Source organism: Pseudopodoces humilis, chromosome 1 (genome assembly GCF_049639895.1).
Source record: "Pseudopodoces humilis isolate 2021_Gansu_Grassland_sample_001 chromosome 1, ASM4963989v1, whole genome shotgun sequence".
NCBI classification, from domain to species: Eukaryota; Metazoa; Chordata; class Aves; order Passeriformes; family Paridae; genus Pseudopodoces; species Pseudopodoces humilis.
The window spans coordinates 86,084,179-86,106,067 of record NC_142200.1 but is presented as its reverse complement, the minus strand read 5'-3'; the positions used below and the strand labels follow the sequence as shown (position 1 = coordinate 86,106,067).

The 21,889-nt window shown below is 42.2% G+C and overlaps 1 protein-coding gene across 2 annotated transcripts in view; it reads left to right on the top strand.

The window, feature by feature from the left end:
* Window positions 1-21,889, top strand: part of F13A1 (coagulation factor XIII A chain) — a 58,066-nt gene that overhangs the window by 6,219 nt on the left and 29,958 nt on the right. For both annotated transcript variants that reach the window (XM_005525312.3, XM_088064501.1), the window contains exons 3-5: window positions 435-623; window positions 12,339-12,590; window positions 19,140-19,258. In XM_005525312.3, coding sequence (XP_005525369.2) covers window positions 435-623; window positions 12,339-12,590; window positions 19,140-19,258 — 560 coding nt within the window. The remainder of the gene's footprint in view (window positions 1-434; window positions 624-12,338; window positions 12,591-19,139; window positions 19,259-21,889) is intronic.

Sequence of the window (21,889 nt, the reverse complement as noted above, 5' to 3'; positions counted from 1 at the left end):
TGCATTTTACAAATGGGGGGCTGCTAGAAGGGAGACAAGAAGCCCCAAACATCAAAGTCCCACTGATTGCTCTGGTAAACCTGTGATAGCAAGGCCCAGACTTGCAGAAAGCCGATGCCATTGGAAAGATGGGTCCACACTCTCCTTGGGGTCATTGAACTTCCAACACCTAGTGCTCTTTCTGTGGTTGCTCTCACCACACTATAGAAGCCTTTTAGCCTCTCTGAAAATGGCAAGTGGACAGAGAAGTGTCTGTCCATATGTCTTTTCTCAGCCAGGAGCATGTAAGCCCCAGGCAGATCCAGCATGTTCCTCTTGCGTGGTGTTCCTTCCCTGGAGAAGGGGAGGGCAGGGGCTCTAATGATGTTGATACCAATAATGACATTTCAGCACACTGACTCCTTCCCCCTCTGCTCATTTACGTGTCTCTGCAGATTACCTGCGTGTTGTGGATATTTATATGTTCAAGGAGCCTCACGAGATCAACAAGCAGGAGCACCACACTGACAAGTACTACAACCCCAAGCTGATAGTGCGTCGGGGACAGGCTTTCCAAATCCAGATAGACTTCAACCGACCCTACAAGCCAGAGACAGACCAATTTTGGCTGGAGTTTTTGATGGGTGAGTGCCTGGCAAAGGCTGTGTCTTATAAGCAAAGCAAAGCAATTGTCTCTCATAAACAGGAAAACAGCAGAACTTAATGACTGGGTCTTTTCCTGTTATGATTGATAAACCATAAAAACAGGCTTAGCCATCAGCAAGGAAGTGTTTTTCTAAACAGGGTTTGAATCCTTTCTTGAGAAAACCAGCAGAATTTTAAGTGAGAGAAGGAGCAAAATCTGTGTGTTTCCGTTTCGTAAGAACCTGTACTTTTTGAGCTTTCAAAGTTATATCTGGTTAATGCTGTATGGCAATGCTGAAAGGTAGGTGGAACAGGAAACCTCTTTTGTTAGTGTTTAGGAGATGTAGGGAGGAGGAGTCTGTTGTTTGAGGCAGGAGAGGTGACTGTATGATCTGAGATAGCAAAATATTGATTACATAAAGAGGTGAAGTTACACCGGGTAGAAGAATCTTGCAACTTTTCAGCCTGCATTTGCAAACAACTTAGTAACAAGAGATAAAGTTCAACAACTGTAATTTTGGACCAGAAACAGAAGCATAGAATCACTAAGGCTGTAAATGACCTCTGAGGTCGTTGAGTATATATGTTAGCTTAGCACTGCCATGTTTATTACCAAATTATGTACCCAAGTAGGGGTGGTGATTCCACCACTTCCCTGGACAGCCTGTTCCAATGCATGGCAACCCTTTCAGTGAAGAGATTTTTCCCAATATCCCGTGTAAACCTCTCCTGGTACAACTTCAGACTATTTCCTCTTGTTCTATTGCTTGCACCTGGGAGAGGAGACCAATCCCCTTCTTGCTACAGTACCTTTCAAGCAGTTGTCGAGAGTGATAAGGTCTCCCCTGAGCCGCCTTTTCTCCACGCTAAACATCCCCAGCTCCCTCAGCTGATCCTCACGAGACTTGTGCTCCAGACCCTTCAACAGCTCTGTCGCTCTTCTCTGGACACTCTCCAGCATCTCCGTGTCTTTATTGTAGTGAGTGGTCCAGAAGTGAACGCAGGATTTGAGGTGTGGCTTCACCAGTACTGAGAGACTTACTCAGGACAATATCAGAGACTTTCTTGATTTATTGGCAGAAGAGAAAGAGAGCTTTTCCTCTCACTGAGAAATCTTCATCAAAGACCCAGGTCCAAAGTTAGCTGTTGAGTCACTGAAGGCATGGGACTAGAGAAGGGCATAACCTCACTAGAAAAGGAGATAAGCAAAAGGGCTTCCTGCTGTGCTCCAGAGATGGCCCCACCAAATTCTGGTCCCTCCAGCACAACTCTGGGAAATACCCAGCGTCATTTAGATTGATCTGTGAGTTTATGTGTTAAGACATCAATGTTCCCCTCATAAAGTCTTTAAAGTAGGATATAATTGATGTTTTAATTTACTTTCCTGTGAGGTGCAGATCTGAAATTTGTTACACTGAGTCTTTTCGATTGTTGAATTATGATGATGTGGCCATTTATTAGATTTGTTGCCTTCTAAAGCTCGATGGGCGTTTATCTCTTAAACATATGTGCAGTGAAAATGTTAGTGTCTGCACATTTTTTTTTTCATGGGTCTCTTCTTTCTAATTTAAATTAGGGTTGGGAGGCATGTTATGACAGTCCAGTGAATGATTGGCTGAACAGCCATAAGTGCCTTTAAAAATGTAATATGCATAAATATCATTAGTTCTTTTGGGATTTAATTAAATTCAAGATTGTTCCCTTAATCTTTATATGTTTAAAACAAACAACTGTATCAAGAAGACATGGAAAATGGAACATTTGTTTTTTATTGCACTCGGTGCAGTTTGCATTTGTTTTAATCAGATATTCTGTACTGGAAGAAGAAAATTAACACTTCTTTTGACATTGCACAATCTGCTTAAGAGAACACATTCATTTATTTCTCTGTTGCTCTTTCCTAACACATCCATCCAATACTCTCATCTTCAGTCATGGCAGGAATGGGGTTAAGACAGCCTGAGCCAGGGGAGTCTCTTCAATAAACACAGCTCTGAATGATTCCTTTGGAACTAGCCCTGAGTGTGTGGTGGAATTCCCCTCCCTCTTCTTCACTGTAGCTGTGAAATGGGATGGGTGTCCATGTGTGGTGGCTGGCAACTGGCTGCAGATACAAGATAGTGTTCAATGCTATTGCCCTCCCCTGTTTTTTCTTTGCTTCTGTGAGCACCACTGCCCTCTTGTTGCAAGGACTTTAGCTCACAGAGATTCAACTGGGAGGTGTTCAAGCTCCTCTTCTGGGAACTGGTCAACACTCAGCACTCTGCAAATGTCTCTCTTTGTGAACATGTGGTGAAAATGCTGTATATTTGATTCTCAGAGGCTAGCAACAGGAAGCAAAACAAAACCAGCCCACAGCAGAGAAGAAAAATTCAGAAATTAAATGCTTGATTCTTGCTACTTCTCCTTTTAGTATCAAGGCCAGTGTTTAATGCTGAGAAGAGGAAGGAAATTTCTCTTACTTAGGAAAGACAGCTGGCTGCTGAATGTCTCAGTGCTGTGCTCTCAAACCTTTTGTCACAGGGAGATGTGGCCATTTTCATCCAGTTTTTTTTTAGTTTCTCTTCCTGAAGAGCTGGTTCTCATCTCTTGTACTGCCTGAAGAGCAGAACCCAGTCCAAAAGCTCTTGCCCAGGCTGCCTGTGGGCAATGTAGAGAAGCAGGCACCTCCAAGAAGAGTTTAACCCTGCTGTCTTAAAGTGGGATGAACTCTCTTCTTTTTTATTTTTTCTTCCTCTGACACTCTCATAGACCAGACTCTGACTTTAAGAACACTGAAGGCAGGGAAGGTGAATCTGTCAGGCAGAAGCTGTCCCTAGGGAGTGGCTCAGACAGCAGCCCTGCAGCAGGGGCAGCTTGAGCTCCTTTTTGTGCTGAAAGGAGTATGCCTCCTAGGAATGTGCTGAGTTTGGGAGATTAAAGTGATGGACACACAGAAATATTGGCAGGCTGCTGTAAGATGACCTTTCCAAGGAGCACTCTGTGCTCCTGAGCAGTAGATTTCAAATGGTGCAGCAGGACTGTTGAATAGAATAACCTAGGTTGGAGGGGCCTCTGGAGTTCTCATCTCTAGCCTGTGGTCAAAGCAGGTCCACCTTCTCCAGCTTCTCTGGGTCTTTGCCTATGAGCAGGTTTTGAGTATCTCCAAGAGTATGGATGTTTCCCCAAACAATGTGGACCAGGCTGTCCTGAACTGCAGAATATTTTGCGTGGTTCAAGGTTCTATTCTCATAAGGTACAAAGTTACTCCATAAGGATGGCTGGTCTTGGTTCCCAGGAATACAGTTGGAGCTGGGAAAACTTGAAGTCTCCTTTTGCAGGTCTGTGCCTGCAGTGGGGGCTGTTTATACAACAGTGCCTATGAAGCTATTCAGAAGTTATTAGTTCCCAGCTCTGAGAAAGTTCCCAGAGTTGACATTAATCCATCACAGAATTTTTATCCATTAAAGACTAATTTTGATCCTGAAAAATGTGACAATTGTGATGGATTGATCCTGTGGGTGTGCACAGAGCTATTCTATTTCCGTTATTCCCTAAAATTTACTTTCCTTTCACTTTTTTTTTTCACTCCTATTTTTTCTTCCTTTGCATCATTAAAAGGATGATTAATGAAGCAAGTAAAGCAAGTAGAGACTGCTTAATCCTTTTAATTGATAATGAATCAAGGGTACCTGGGACAAATACTTCTTCTGTCATGTGAAACTAGATCTGAAACACTCAGAGAACAATCTTTAATTACAATCCTTTTGAATCCACAGTCCATTTAAACACCATTTTCACAAAATTCATGGGTTAAATTGTATAATCAAAAATATGTATATGTAAATATATATATATTTGTGTATATGTAGATATATATATATGAATATATAAATAATTCACTTCAATCACTGTCAGAAAGTCACTTTTACAGATATTTTTCTGTGATAGTTCTTTATGACTGAAGTCATTCTTACTTTAACAGACTGTTTTCTGTAGAGTCATCCCTGGTGAAATTGACTGAAATGCTAACATGAAAATTATTATAATTCAGTTTTGCACATAATCCTTCATTAAATTAAGACCATAGTTGCCTGCCAAAGTATGGAACACAATGAATGTGCCAAAAAATACACATGGAAAAATATCCACTTATAAAGAGTAATTAGATGTAATTCCAGTTCTTGTGCTGGACCTCAGCCCTGCCACATTACTTATGGTTTGAGAGCTGCTCAGTCAACACATATTTCCTTTATTTCTTTCTACTTCCTGGTTTTTACAGGAGGAAAGGTAAGCATCACCACTTGGATGATACTCGTTTTATTGGTCTGGGGTTTCAGTGTAAAAGCCACAAGTGCTGATGGTGTGCTTCCATCTTGTTCCCCACAGTGGGATTAATCCCACTTGAATTTGGAGCCTCAGTGAACCCACAGGAGCCAATGGACTCCTTCATCCACCTTGATCTGTCCTGACTCCTGTCTTTGTAGTGATGGAAATACTTTGTGCTCCTCTTTGTTTTCCACAATGCAAGGCTTAGCCTGGCTGAGCATAGTTCCCACACCTGGGACAGCCAGTTTGGTGTGAATGCTGCAAAGTTTCCCCTGGCACCGCTGCACTGGCAGGGATTTCTCTGAAAAGCAGATGTATGATGAGATGGGCTTATACAGCCTTCAGTCTTGATTTTAGTAGTAGTTTCCAGTACGTGGCTGTAAATCCTTGAGGGGTTGATGAGTTTATATGGTGCATCCTGACTCTAATGATGTATTTCCCCACATCCTCATAAATTGATGTCTATTTGTGTTTTCCTTAAATGGCTTCATAAATCTGTATATATTGGTCTAGCCCTAAATGTTATTATGAACGTTTTATTCATTGACACACTTCTGGAGCGACCATAAATTCCAGTCCCCCAGGCTAATATCACCTTTCCACACATGTGCATGTGTGGGTACCCACGCACCTGCCCATATGCTCTCCTCAGGCTTCTATAAATCATTGGCTTCTGGCCTGAGATCAGAGGCTTACTGCTCCTTTTTCCACAGTCTTCCCAAGCCAGTTCCAGAGGGATAGTTATAAACACATCAAAGAAGCTAAGAGCGTAAAGATGTTAGAGCTGATCCCACATGGCTTATTTAGGTGACACCAAATTCCCATTTATAGTTGGATGGATATCTGAGTTCAAGTAGATAGTCAGAGGTCCAGTTCAGGATGCACACACCAGAATCACCGGAGCTCTTCATAATGTTCAGCGTCCATGGCCTTTCCCTGTTTTCACAGCAGAGTTGGGACAGGAATGATTCCAGGGTTATTGAGGTTTTGATGGTTTTGTCAGGCGGTAATTCTGCCTTAGTGGGAAGTATTGCTACCTCTGCTGTCACCCGTCCTCCTCAGCTGCTCTGGGGCAGGGCAGGCTGTAGCCAACGGAGGTGCTGGAATATGAGATGTCCCCCAGCACTAGGGATGGGATGTTGAGCTGAGTTCTGACTCTGGGTGAAAGTTGTTCTTTGGAAAACTTTGGATCTTCGTGTTTTAGGAGATTTCTTGTCACTGTCAGACATGAAATGATTCACACAGACACAGCTCGAAGTGTGATGAAAGAAGAAAGTTCATTTTGTCTTTTTAGTATTTACAGATTTTTGACAATGACCAGGGATTGGATAGTCAGGTCACCACCTTCCCAACCACACTGGCCATGAGAGACATTTATCAAAAGGTATTATCTTTAATGGAATGTATAAACACCTATGTTTATAGTTACGTTCCTGGGAAAGTGGCTAGAAATTATGAAAACAATATCAAAAGGTCTGATTCTCAGGGTGACAATTTTTAGGCATTATCAAGAGAACTAACTGGTCTAGAGGACACACTGTGTTGGCAGGTAACTCAGCACTGTGAGTTTATTAGATCCTCGTTTCACAAAGAAGTACTAAAATTGAGCAGAGATATAGAAACACCTGATGGTCTAAACCTGGAGTCTCATTTTGTGAAAGAAAAAATACTTTATTAGCAGTGGAACATATTTCCTAGAGACTGACTCCCAGCAGACAAGAGACCTATTTGCCAGTTCTTAGCAAAAAACAAACCTCTCCACTTTCTGAAAAAAGGCATTGGGGTATTTTTTCCCTCCCCTCTGGAATTCCCAGCTGGGCCCCAGAGGAGCAGAGAGGAGGAAGTCTTTTCAGGTGGTCTATGAATGCACTATTTCATGCAAAGCAATCTTTATTAGGCAGACTTTTGCACTGCTGCTGCAGCATCAAGTGGCACATAAAATCTGGCTGTATTTCTTAGTTGTTTTGCTAGCCAAGGTGTGTGGCTCTGATGTGTGTTTTACAGTTGTAAAGTACTAGAAACATTCACTGCTGGGACAGAGTGGCCAGATGTTGAGGATTCATTACTGGAGCCATGAGCAAAACTTCCTTCAAGATATTTGCGTTTACTACATTTCCAAGTTTGTAGATAGCACTTCTGAAGGCAGTGGAATTTGAGGGTGGGAGGAGCCCAGATGAGATGTTAGGGATTTAGAGACTACTGCTTTTAACAAAAAAATTGTTTCTTCTTCTTACTTCTTTTGATTGTTTGAAATTTTATTGGAGCACCTCTCCTGTTTCTTTCTAATTTGTTTTACTCTGTGTTTTATGTCATAAATCCCAAATGCAAACACCCATCTCCAAGGCTGCTTGCTATCAGAAGGCTTACCTCTGCTACACTCTATGGCGCTGTACTGGTGACTTCCAGCTTGAAGTTATTTATCAACATATCACAATTATTATACTTCCATGGATGCTGTTGAAATAGATTTTTTTACCCTTTATATGAAAGAGTGTCTCTAGATAAAACAAATGAACTTATAAGAAAATTGTTTATTACTGTGTATAATATATACTCCAAAGGGAGACCGATCACTTGACTCCTTGAAAAGCCAATCTTCCAAGGAGGGTTCCTAAAAGCACAAAGACTACTGAGATACAGTTTGTTCACCTCCTTCTCTTCTGAGGTATCGCACTTCCGTCAGGAAGGAAATGTCTTGAGAAGCTCACTAGATATCTAATATTTGTGCTACCAAACTTTCCCTCCTTGCTGCTGGAAGTAAAGCTCAGTTGTGTAGTCTATCCAAGAGCACCTGCTGGTCCCTCCAGTGTCTGTGCCAGCAGCACGGCACTAATTCAGCCATGGCATCTACGAGCTGTTTAATGCACACACACACACACACACACAGCAGTGTGCATGCCCACTGGGGATCGAGGGGAAAACTACACTACATGTAATCAGGAGCTTCCAGGGACAGGATAGAGAAGGAGAAGGAGGAGAATAGTCCAAGCAAGCCCTGGTTCCTGTTAGTCACATGTAAAGGACAGCAGCAGAATTGGATAACTGGAGGAGTACCGCTCATGTTTTGACAGCTGAACTCACTGTACCTATCTCTCACCCTCTCTCTGTTGCTGTAAATCCCTCTCTGGTGTGGCAGTTTTACCCAGAATTTAACACAGCTTGCCTCCGTGCCTGATGGGCCCAGAGCTGATATGCTAGGGAGGAAAGGCATATGTTGAAAATAACTCACTTTGAATGCATGTCTGTGGCCACAGTTCCTTGTTTTAGATAGCTCATTATTTTGCTGCTATGTAAATAGATTTTGGCAAGCTTTAACAAACACTGCCCTTTGCTCTTTGTCCCTGTAAAGTGTCTATTTGTGACATCCCATGCATGCCCACATCCACACACTGTGGTCATGGTGCCTTTTGCCATGTAGATCTTTATGCATTTTTTTTTTTTTTATTTATGAGTCCTTTATAGTGACAGCAGCTACTTTGCTCCTCTTTTCCTGGGTGCCTGGAGCACCTAAGAAGTGTAGAGTTGAGCTGAGCTGCCATTGAAGTGACCACAAGCTTTAGGACCCCATCTTGGTTAGCTACAGAAACCAGGGTGGAATAAGAAAGGATAAAAAAGAAGTATCAAAGGATTGCAGGCCTGTGCACTGTGCATCAGGGGAAATAGATTTGTTTGTGCCATTAAATGTTCTGTACAAGGGAGGTTTCTGTAAAAAGTGATGTCTTCTGGCAGTGTTGTGGCTCAGGACCTAACACTGAAATGCAGAGGGTTGGAGGCCTAAGAAAGGAGGTCACTGTGAGTTCTCTCCTGCTTCAAAGGCAGGACAGTCAGCAGCTTCTATTCAATACATGATATCTTTGAAGAAGCCTATAAAAAAATTCACCCAGTGCAGGAATCTCCAGACTTCCTGAGTTCACAGGCTGTATTTTCCCATTTCCATGTGCATTTAGAGTGAGCAGACAGGGACATCCCAACAGCCTGATGTCACACAACAACTTTGTCTGCCACAGAGCAATTGGCTGTGAAATATCCTCGTGTGAGGGCCGGAGTCTCCTACACCCAAAGCAAACGTGAGCACTGAGGAGTGAGGCAACCACAAAGAACTGGCTGTAGAGCATGGTTCAGGCTGCCAACTCCTGGAGCAAATCAGAGCTGGAGAGATCCTGAGCCAGCTAATGCTACTGGCATAATGTCAGCACCCTCCTGTCAGCATAAAAAGGGTTTATCTTGTCTACATGTCCCGGTCCTGACATGCACTCAAACCGCCTCCTGCCTCTCCGTGGGTTGGGTTAGCACCAGAGACCCTTCAGAGAGCACTCTGCCAGGCATTCACAGGCTTTTGGTAATGAGTCTTTGGATAGTATTGAATCTTCTTCCTTAGCGACTCAGACAGAGAATGAAATCACCACTGCATGTTACTCCTTCTGAGAAAGGGCCAGCATTGCAGACACCCCAACTATGAGCCAAAGTTGGCTCTACTTTTCCACTACAGTCAGAAATGTGTGCTCAAGATGTAGATAAAGATCAAGAGGCCAAGTCATCCTCATAGGACTTCCCTACAAAGTTGATAAACGTAATATTGAGCTTATGTAAGAATTACTTGCATGCAATGCCAAAGTTACTCAGCTTTGTAGCACTCTAGTATCAAGACAACAGATGTGTGTGTATGAGACTAGTGTGGCTGATGCTGTCAGATGTCTAGATGTGTGCTTACAATTCAGCTCCACAAGCTCCAGAAGTAACAATTACCTTACTCTTTCATTTGCACCCCTTATGCTTCCATTTGCATTTTGTTTTGTTTGGTTTTTGGTTTGGTTTGGTTCTATTTCAGAAGATTAGGGAACCTGTCCCCTCTTCAAAGAAAACTTTGGAAATTGCTCACTGTGATCCTGAGGGCTCTGCCCATCTTCCCAAACTTCCTTGTGCGTTTGGGATTTATGTAAATATTAGCAAGCACCAAATCATGATTGTCTGTCAGGAGCAAACAGTGTTCTCTTGTATTTACTATTTATAACACCTGCAAAGTATCCTGGCTTCTAGGACATCTGTCCCTGGAAAAATGCTATATCTGCAAGGATGCCCCAGAGCACCCTCTCTTCATGGGTGAGCAAGATAATACACTGACCTCTCACTCTGTGGACCAGCTGTGTGGAGCTCTGGGCTGAAAGAACCTTGCATATTCCTCAACAGCAACTACATTTGCTCCTTTGTAGAGCAAAAGGTGTATTAGGGTGTCTTGTGGCTTTGCTTGCTGGGAAGGGGAAATGGGGTTTTGAGTTTTCAGAAAAAGGGAAAACAGCAGAGGCTTGTCAAATCTGCTTATGAGGGGCCAGTGGCAGTGGTCTCATAAAGATGTCTTGAAAAGTTTTCATGGCCTCTTTGAAATCCTGTCTAGTTCCTGTAGGCATATTTTCTGGGAAGTGATTCTGCAGTCTCCCCATGTACACGTGGCATACACAGACATGGTGGTGCAAAGTCACTGCCAGAGCACAGCTTCTCCTGTCCCCAGTAGGCTCCTACACCAACATGCAGCTTCCAGTGAAGACAAAGATGTCAGTTCCTACCCATGTTAAAATAGTAATCTTTTCCCCCTCCCACCTTTCTGAAGGAGGTACGGAGGTATTTTTAAAAGTAGCACTTGTTAACGGTTTTCAAGGATATCAGTTCAGCTACTTGGTTTGCTCTGCTGCTTTGTTTGCGTGGACTGCTTTTTTTAGAAAAAAGATTATGTCAAAACTAGAAGCAAAATATCAACTGTAGAGGCAAGCTGGGTCATACACAGTTGCACTACAAAGAACAAGAATGTGTTCAGCTCCCAGATCTGTTACATCTATAGGCTCTTCTCTCTACACTGACTTTCTTTTGATGGTTTATATTTGAAGTGTCCAGTGCTCTATCTTCTAGTGTTTTCTATTGATTTTGCTTTCTTATTCTAGTCCTTTATTCTTCTGTAGGTCTTTTCCTTCCATTGTGTTCTTCACTGATCTGAATGAGTTTCATGGGTTACAGCATCCCTGGCCTGCAGGGCAAAGTGGGCTATTTATGTGCACTGAATATCTGCAAAATGGAAATTCATGTGCTCAGAATAATCTCTTGGATGAAGCACAGTAGCCCCAGATTTCTCAGAAACACAAATGTCGTGGCAGCTTGCAAGTTTCAGATTCAAAGCTGGAGTTGTCCTTTCCCAAATTGTAGCAGTGTTCAGATCTGCGATTATCTCTACATCGGCAGTATAAAAATAAGCAAGAAAGAAAATGAGTTTAATTTTGAAGTTCTTAAATAGTAGGAATGAAAAATATAGAAGTCTGTCCCTCCGTCTGCCATCATTGCTTTTCATTACCCTATTTTTGAATGAGAGAGACTGACTTGCAGCCTAAAATATGAAATGAAGAGTAGATTTGAGAATGAGATAAGGAACTCATCCTTCTCACAAGTGTCTCTTCTGTCTGTGCTTCTGGTTGGCTTCCAGATTTAGTTTGGCTCTACCTCAGTCTCAAGGGGTGGAGCCTCAGACAACTTTGAATCCTGGCACTGTATGTGTTTACATGTAGCCTATCCGTCTAGCTGCTTTTAGAGTTGGCAGAGTAAAATAAGCTCCTCTGGGGTGTGATTTGTCTTATTGTGAGGCAAACTCTCACATGCGGTACTTTGGGGGTGTGTCATACTTTGGGACCCATTTCTAGCAGAGAAAGTTTGGTGATTCAGCCCCAGTGTGGTGGTTTATATTCTGAGCATCCACAACTGGTTCCCATCACATCCCCAAGGAGTGGATGCTTGGGAGGAACCGAGCACTGGGTATCTGCAAGTGGACTCGTTTGCATTTCCTCCATCTGTGTGGACTTCATAAAAAGAGCGCTTGGTCTCTGCTTGGCAGTGCAGTAGTGCAGACAAGAACAGGGTTCTGCTCTGCTAAAGATCCCCAAAGCACTGAGGGCACTTGTGTGCTAGTGACAAGGGTGGTGGGTGCATCTGAACTGGGGAGGGACTCTTACCTAAACTCCTAGATTTACCAACAGTCTAGCTGGTGATGTTGACACCAAGGCAAGGAGCAAGCCAGAGTGCAGCTTGCTGCACTAGGATAAACAATGGTGAGCAAGAAAAGCCTGGACAGCCCCTTCTCATGCAGGCAGGGCTATCTATGCTCGTGGCAGTGCTCAAGCCAGTGGGACTGGAGCTTGCAGGAGTGAGGTGGGTGGGGGTGTGGGCACAGGCGGCCTGCAGGGAGCTGTTGCAGATACTTCTGTGGCTGTGCTGTCAAGTCACCAGGCCCTTTGAGGGGCAGAGAGAGTAGGTTATTTTTGCCCATGAAAACCTGCCACCTCCATTGAAAATAAGACCGAAGGGCAGAAGACCACTAGAAAATTAAAAAACTGTCAAAACAAGGTTAACCTCTTCACTTCTCTTTCCAGGTCGTTACCCACAGCAAAACAAAGGCACCTACATCCCAATCCTAGTAGGCAATGTGCTAAAACCTGGTCAGTGGGGAGCCAAGATTATCCACAGAGAAAACAACTCCATTCGACTGTCCATCATGTCCTCCCCCACCTGTATCATTGGGAAGTTTCGCTTGTATGTTGCTGTCTTGACTCCCTTCGGCATCCTTCGGACACGCAGGAATTCAGCGACCGACATTTACATCTTGTTCAATCCCTGGTGCCAGTGTAAGTACCTGGTCAAAGGCTTACACTTTGTGCTGCTGGGCTCATCAGGTTTTAGGTGGGTTGGTCCAGGAACAGGAACATGGTACCAAGGAAGTTGGAGACATGTCAGTTTGGGTCTGGAAAATTTACAATAACTCTGCCAAAAGTCAACTCTTTCAGGCTGGGGAATAGCCCTGTGTGAGCAGGGCTTCGTGCTGGAAACCAATGCCTTTGTTTTGTCCAGACTCTGCAGTTTTATGAGGCCAACCCTGTGTTTACCTGCTCAGGCTCCATTTCTCATAGTAAACATACCCCAAGGCTTTACTTTGACTTGAATAGGCAACACTGAGGGTCTTCAGTGTGCCTGTGCGTGTCTTAAACAAGTCATTATGGGCATATTTTTTCCAGGATTTGATGTGGGGCAGGATGTGGTGGCTTTACATACTCTGTTGATTTACATCAATAATTGTCACATTTGGGATTGAACATCTGCAGTCAAAATGTTGCGGGAATTCAATGGGAGCTGCTGTTGCTGCACAGGTTAGGTGCAGTCAGCTTGCTGTGGCATCACTGGTGGTGCCTTCCTGCTGCTACATGATATCTGCCCTTATAACTTCCCCTTTATTAGTGACTAATTAGCAACAGTGCCCTCTCTGAGGAACAAAACATTTTGCAAATGAGCCTTTTTTTATAATACAGTGGGTTGAAGAACAATTTATTTTTTTTTTAAATTTCCCAGGATCCTTGGAAGAAATCAGGCTTTATGCTGTCAAGGTTGTATTTTACCCAATGAACTCTGTGTCTGGCTTTCAGGAGGGGGCAAGCAGGACCAGAATGGTTTGACTCAGCCTTCTGACAGGCTGGAGCACTGTCTCTGCTTCCACCACTTGCAAGGCTCCAAGTCACATGTATTGCAGTATATTTAGGTCACCAGCTAACTTCAATATTCTCCTGCTACCCTTTCTTCATCTTTCCTTTTTTTCCCACATATTTGCATCAAATAATCCTGTACCAAACAAGGGGTCTCCTACCAAGTGACAAGTAAGTTTAGCATTGCTAGTAGAGCCCATTATTCAGCTGCACTGCTGTCAGTACATGGAATGATTAGTGCTGGATTCATTACTTGCCCCTAGTCCGAGGGAATATAAGCAATGATTAGCTTATGCATTATTTAAGAAGATAGAGATTAATTCTGAATAAAGAGGAGTTAGTTAAGTGGGAATAGGAGGCAAGGGCAGGGCCAAAGGCCCTGGCATACTGTGAGATACTTCTGAAAGCAGTGTGAGGTACCTCAGAGCAGTGTGCTGACAGTTTGTTCTGGAGGGTGTACAACAGAAAGAGAAGAAACATTGCCAAAGCTATGACCTACTGTGAGCAGACAAAACTTCTTAGGGTTTGCTTTGGCATCATCAGACTCACAGCTTCAGCCAGGGAGGTGCAATTCTCCCCCTAAAAGTAGAGCACTACTTGCTTTTAGTCCTGGGTGTTTTAACAGCCAACACGGTGATGCTGCAGTGGCTCAGCACATCTTTGGAAAGGGGTAAACCCAAGGAAAAGCTTCTCAAATTGCCTCAGTTTGCCTCATGATTAGCAGATAACCAGCCAGGCCTGCATGCAGTCCTAATGTGGACACAAGATGTGATGTAGGGGATTGCCTACTCAATTGTGATGTGGTTGGGACCACACAAACTGATGTGAGGTGTTAGTCAGAGGGAAAAAAGGAAGAATTGATCCTAACTTCACACCTCCTTGCCCAGCAAGTCTATGTGCAGACTGATCCACCATTATTCATGGTATACAGACACTTTGCTCTCCTATGCCCTCCCACCCTCACCTGAGCTGAAGGAGCCCAAAAGCCAGAAAGATTAAAACCACAACATGGGGGTAAGCACACAGGGAACAAGACATGCAGCAGCTGCCTCCAGTGGCAGGCATCGACAAGGCTGATGGGAAAAGTCTGCCTTAGGAAGCAAAAAAGACAGCAAGGACATGCTGTGTGACCCCAGATCCAGGGCAAGCAACTTGGCAGGCAACAATGTGGGGATCACATTTTCCTCTGCAGTTTACATTTTCAGGTGTGTCTCAATGGCTTCAGGTCCTGTCCCTTGCTGACTACTATAGTTTTAATTTCCTGCTTGTTTCATTTGGATTTGGATATATCCTCATTTCTTGTTCCTCTTTTACTCCTAGGTAGTTTGGGCTAATTGGCTCCTATACCTGTCTTTCTCTCCTCTCCTTATGTTAGAAAATCAAGGACTGTTTCTTCATGCTTTATTCCCTGGCTGGAAAAGATTTTTCAGTGGAATGACAAAAGGGTAGAAAAACTGAGGCAGTTAAAATGCAGAGAAAACAGTAGTTTGAAAATCTTCTAGACTTGTTTGCTGGGTTAATAGCTAAGCAGAAAAGCCTGAGTGAAAAGCCTCATTAAAGAGAAGACTGATGCCAGGAATGAATGGGGATTGTTATAGCAGGGAGCAGAGTATGGGCTCTAGTGCCTGGTGCAGCTTTCCGACTCATCATTTTGGAGGAACATCAATATGTCAGTATGAGCTTTTCTTTAATACAGTGGCATTTGTGCCCTTTCTTATTACTCTTTTTCTCACCACAGTTCAGTTTTGACATATTTTCTCAGGCAGGATTGTGTGTTTTTTTTCCCTGCTGCTTCAGAAGAAGTTTGAATACTTTACCAGTCAAGCTACAGAGTACTTTGCTTCCAAAATCATCATATGCTTTTATATATTTTAATCCCTCTAGCTACATATAAGACTGATAACCAAAAAGACTTTAGACACAGGGTCTGATTCTCCAAAATTAGGTACACCAGCCCCAAACATCTGTGAATTCACCTAACTAGTGGATTGAGATTTCATGTACTCAGTTGAAATTTTCATTACTTCATAAGCAAGGTAAAGTCTGTGAGGAGAGGCAGCATCCTTTCTACAGCCAGATGACATAGTTGGATAAAGCAGATGTGCTTTTGGGCATGCAGAGCTCTCTTCAGTTCTGGAACAGAAGATAAAAATGGCAAGTAGTTAAGGATAACTTCTTGGAATTTAACTAAACTCTTGGCAATATCAGACTACATGAAAGGGGAGAAGAGCTCCTTTGATCTGGATACTGTGAGCTCCTTCCAAGGAGCTGTGAGCTCTTTCCAAGCAGGTGCTGAGTCCCTGCATCTTTCTGCTGGGGAACATTAAGTACTAATCAGGAAAAGACCTTGTGCTGACTTCTGTCACTCTCTCACAGGTGGAGGTGCGTACTGTAGCTGAGTAAGATGCAGATCCTGTGGGCTGAGGAGTGCATTTTGCTCACCCAAGCCTCGTGCAAAGTGGATTACATTTAAACAATTAAATATATTGCAACTTTATTGAGTCAGCTGCATATTTCTTCTGCTTAAATATTCTAATACAGTTGGAGGATTAGTAACACGTGGTTGACTCTGGAATTGTCTTACATGTTACCAGTCATCCAAATTTGGCCCGGAAACATTTTCTTACTTTTATAGGTAAATCTTAAATTTGATTGCTTTTGTCATAGATTCCACATCGGCAAAATTCACACAGACCTTCATCCTTCTCTTACATTAATGTAGGCAAGTACAGGCACTATTCAAGGCAGCACACTGATCTTGATCCTGGGTAGAGTGTTTTATGTAGATAACTGCATTTAGCTCTTGAAGCTTGAGGTTTGTCACAGCACTGTCCTCTTCCCAACATAAGCCCTGGGGATTTTGTGGTTCCAGTGAGGCTCAGCCTTACATTCCTGGATTCCTGCGGGAGCACGTTGAAGGGAGGCTGGGAGCTCAGGGCAAGCCTGCTGCTTCCACTTCCACCTCTCTGCTGGTGCTGCTGTGCTCAGCTGTCACTCTCTGCATGAAGAAATTGCTTTTCCAGCACCACAGGGTTGATGTGCTGGGGTTGGGGTCCCTCCATTCTGGGTAGAGATCTCTCATGTTCACTTTCACTTTCCCAAATAGAAAGGCTTACTCTGCACTCCTCATGTCTTTAGCAAGGGATTCCTCACCTGCAGTTCTGTCTTCAGGTGAAGTGTATTTTCACCAGCTTCAGAGTAGCATAGAAGCTAATTTGCTTCTTTGTAGCATTGCTGGTGTCTTAGTAAATTCCCAGGATAAAAGAAGTGACTAAAAACCCCTCTGAACTGCTAGAGAAAAAGAACAAACAAACCCAGCACATTTCTGTGGAATTCTTCTGTTTGTCAGATGTGAGCCTCCACTTGCACAAAATAATTAGGAGTTGCATTATGTAGAGCATGCTTAGCATCAAAGTAGTCACAAATGCCTCATATTTTCTTCTAAACAGTCTCAAGGGCAGTGAAAGCTGTCAGAAATCAAAGCAGCTGGCTTCCCTGTAAAACACAAAAGACCTTTTTACCTTATCAAAAACACAAATATTTAAAATAATCGACAGAGAAGTTAATCAATTTTCATCTGATTTAGCAAAGATCATGCAGTCTCAAAATAACATAAGCATCTCAATTGATACCAGCAAGATCAATGTTGATATTTTTAATCCCCAAAAGAAAACAACAGCTGTCAAGAAGGCATATGCACACACTTCACTGAATGTGTAACTGCACAGAAGAAGGTGTGAATTCTCCTTCTTTAAATGAACTCTCTGTACTATTTGTATGGATGGACTTTAATAAAATCCAAAGCTCAGTGAGAGAATGCAGATAATGGTTCAATGAGCAAATCAGGAAAATCCAGCCTAGTGAAACAGAGCCTACATGATCTGTAACATCTGCCATATTTTTAGTGGGATGTTATACAGATCTTGTTGGACCACAAAAAAATAATGTTATATACAGTTTCATAAATATCAGAGTCCTTGCCTGCATAAATGGCTGCAGCCTTTTCATTCACTGTCAAGTTTCAACACTCTCTTTCACCTCATAGCCTCTAAATATAGTAAACCCATGATCATCCACTACGTACATGGGTGCAGGTTGAGGTTTACTAGGTCATGGGTAGTGAAAAGCTTATAAAATTCTTAATGGTTCAGCCTTGAGAGGACAGATCAATACCACCCTGCCAAATACAAGAGTGAGTCTCAGACCTGTCTACTTTAGGTAAAACTCCATGAAACCTGCTGTTCCTCTGCTTGCTTCAAGTCCTATTTAGTCATCAGAGCCTGTACAAAAGCATAATGACAAGCATTGATCTCCCCAAATGCAATACAGGCTTCTTGTATTTAACCCTTGTTTCTCTATCATCCTTTGCACACCAGTGTGGAGGTCATTATGTTACATATCTAGGCATAATCCCTTATGCATATATATACATAAAAATATAAAAATATCTTGAGAGAAAACAAAACTTCCAGAAGGGTCAGGTGTCTATATTGGCAAAGCCCTCCACCTAGCTGAGGCCAATATGAATCTTGCCACTGATTTTTTTTTAAATTTGGCTCAGATTTTAGCTAATTTTTGGCAAATTGCAGTTTCATGGAGGAATGAAGAGGCTTTTGAGGGTGAGGTTTACAAGAAAATGCAAATCTGATTTGCATTTCAACAAAACACAACAAATCAATAGGCTTTTAAAAGTTAAATGATCTTCTAGTAATTTGTAGTGGGGTACTGAAGAGATCTACAATGACAGTAGTCAGTGTAGTTTTGTACTTGCTCATACCAAACAGTTGGAAGTTCCCTTTAATTTGCTATCTGGGAACCACAGTACTGATTTCCTCAAATTAATTAATTCCCTTGCTATTAATTGTTAACGTGTATCTTTTAGTCTCAAAATACAAGCATTGGCACAGGAAAGAAATCTTCAACTACTCTAGCATCACAGCATCACAGCCTGCTTCATACTTAACTGTGAATGTCTGAATGGTATCATGTCATTCAGGGTTCCTTATGATTGTTAATAATGAGTTATTTACATATGTAAATCTTGTTTGCAAGTCAAGTGCCTATGCATATTCTCTTGATTTTTGACATAAGCCCAATCTAGAATGTATCCTTTGTATATGTTTAGATAAAGATCTCATCCAATTGCTTCCAGTTCTCACTTAGACACTTGAATTTCTCTTCATATTACCTGGTGAGTCAATCTATGTAGGGAAGAGATACTCCAGTCATAACTAACGTTGTACAGAAAAGGCAATCAAACCTTTCTCTTAATACATTATAAAAACTGTATTCCGTTTTTTTAATGGACTACAGATTTTTCTTTAGATCTCTTGACCTGAGCTGTTTTCCATTAACATTAATAGGTTTGAAATTGTTCTTTGATCTGTTTGTACAGATGCAGAATTGCGTCATGGTGCTCCAACTTTTAAACAGTAATCATAGAATTCTTGATGTGACATTTTAATCATACTTTACAGATCCTGAGAAAACTGGCAAGAGTTGCCAACACTTTTCCATCTTACATGTTTTTAGGTTGTGTATCATATTCGTAACTGGATCACTACCCCCTCATTCCTCTACTGTGTTGAAGCAAGTAATGCTTTGTTTGATTGAAGAGGGGTACTTTCCATCAAAGATGAATGTATTATATGCTAAAATTAAACACTTGTACTAATATTTATTTTTGGTAAACTAATGCAGTGGATGCTGTGTACCTGGATGATGAGAAAGAAAGAGAAGAATATGTCCTGAATGATGTTGGTATTGTATTCCATGGAAACGTTGAAGATGTAAAGTCAAGAAGCTGGAGTTACGGGCAGGTGAGCTGTTTAGATCTTCTCTGGCTGCTCCCAGTAGGACAGCAAATGAGTTTAATTGACACCAGACTGTGGTTGAGACTGTGGGCTCTGGAATGCATTATTGGTTTCTCCTTCAGAAAGATAAGGAGTATCATTTTAAAATTGTATGAAGTGGGTATATGCCTAATCCAGAAAAGCTATGCTATAATAGCTGATATTTAAAGACCTTGTTTCAGGGGCATATTTCAGATACTAAGAGGCTGCCTGTTGGAAGTTATAATCATTAGCTGAGGTTTCCACAGGGCAGAGGTATTTCTGCTGCTGCATTATTGCTGCTTCAGGATCAAATCAATTTATGAAAAGTAGAGTTGTTTGTTTGGTTTTTTTTTTCATTTTTTGCCAACAGGTTGTATTGCTTTTTGACTTTTCTTTTTATCTTAAGCAACTTGGTGGAAATAATTCTGTTTGTCTTGGGTGTCAGATAGTCACAAGTTTCCTATGACAAACTAGTATTTAATGGCAAAATTTTAAATTCTGGGGGGATCTCTCCCTTTTCTGCCTGGACTTGATAACATCAGCCTCCAACTGTTTCTTGCAGTCTGGGGGAGACACCCTCCACTAGGTTGAAGTGGGATATTGGTGTGCCTACAATAACATAGAATCATAGAATAATTAGGGTTAGAAGGGATTTTTAAAGATCATCTGGTTCCATCACCCCACCATGGACATGGACAACTTCCACTAAACCAGCTACTCAGATTCCTGTCAAACCTGGCCTGGAACAGTTGCAGGGATGGACCATCCACAGCTACTCTGAGGAACCTATTCCAGCAATTTACCACCATCACTGTAAAAAACTACTCCTTTATATGTAAGCTAAACCAACCCTCTTTTAGTTTAAAACCACTACTCTTTGTCTCAGACTTTTTATTTTCCCATTTTACCTCAGCCTTCTTGTAAGAACTAACCAACCTAAAAATCCCTATGGGATGGAAAAGTTAATTTATTGTGTTAGAATGGGAAAAAGACATTGCCAAGCAGAATCAAAATGACAGCAAATCTATAACCCTAGCTGTCACTCAGAGGGGCTCCAATGGACAGATACTGGACATGGTGAGGTCCTCTCATCTCCTGGATTTTCACAACAGCACAATTAGAAAGGTATTTCCTTACTACTGTGGTGGTGGATCCATTCAGTTTTTGTGGCACCTCCCTATCACAGTCTCACAGAAGTGTCCTTACATCTTGCTTTCTCTCCCTCAGCTAAATACCACCTCAAAGCTTGAGGTGCATGGATTGCCAGTGTGCTTGCCCTGGAGAGCTCTTTGAACTCACATCTCTCTTTTTTCCTTATTTAAGGGTACAATTTATTATTTTTTTCCTGCGGCAGCACTGCCTTAGGGAGCTCCTGCCTCTGCACCATTCCTTTGGTCGTGTCAGTGCCGTTGTTTGCAGAGTCTGACTGGTTTTCTGACAGGGACAAAAACAACCCATAAATGAGGAGCAGGGAAGAAAATCCATAAGCTGATGGTGCCTCTGATATAAGAGATGTATAACCAGATCCTGAGGCCAAAGCTGGGCTTGCATGTAAGCTGACCAAAAATGCCCCCTCCTGGCCCTTCTTTCCCCCTGCAAGCACTTGTGCAGCCATGCAATGACTCAGAACGGATAACTGATCTATCTGAATAAGCATCTCCTTGATTTTTTTTTTCTCCCCTAGGTAATTTCTTGGGCTTGCCCTGTTCCTAGATTTGGGATTCACTCATGACAGATGTAAAGGGGAGGGAGAGAGGGGAAGAAGCAGCTGGAGGTGGAAGATACTGCTTAAACCAGATGCTGGATTTATGTCCTAAGATGCTAAATTAATGGCCTATGCTGGCTTGGCCTGAGGTGTTTATATTCTGGGAATCTGGCATCTTTCTGCCACAAATACCAGCCTCCCTTGAGAAACTGCATTGTTTTTTTTGTTTTGCTAGGAAATAGTTCTGTCTGGGAGGTTAGGGCCATTGCATAATCCTTTTTCTTGTGCTTTGGAAATGGAAATTCCTTTGTCAGCTGAAATCAGAGGACCTGATTTTCACCCCGTGCTGTGGTGCACCTTTTGCTATTGGTTGCCCACGTGAAAGCTGAGTGTGGTAGATGCATCTCAGCAGGCCCAAGCCAAGGGCTTTAATGGAATTGATCATTCTGTAGGGTTTAACAGACATGTCAATCTGCAAAGGAAAAGAGAAATATTCTTATTCTTCCCTTACTTTCAGTGAAATGGAGGACAGAATGTTCCCAATCTTACCCTGTCCATTTCCAACCATTAAAGACACATTTTTGGCAATCCTAGATGTTAAGAACAATAGCATTGCTGTGAGTGAGTAAAAGTACTAGCAGAAAGGTCTATATTATGAATATATCATACATTTATGCTTTTTATATTTATGATATATAGCCCTTTACAACATGTAAGTAAAAAACACAAGGCCACACAGAGTCAGAGAGGTGAAATGTATATGGTCATATACAAAAATGCAGATAGACTTGTTCATGGTAACATTCTTAGGCTAAAAATTTGCTTGTGACAAAGACAGCTGAAAAATTTAACTCAGGTTGTAACTTGAAAAGGAACATAGAGTTCAAAACTGGGTTACTAGTTGGAGATGG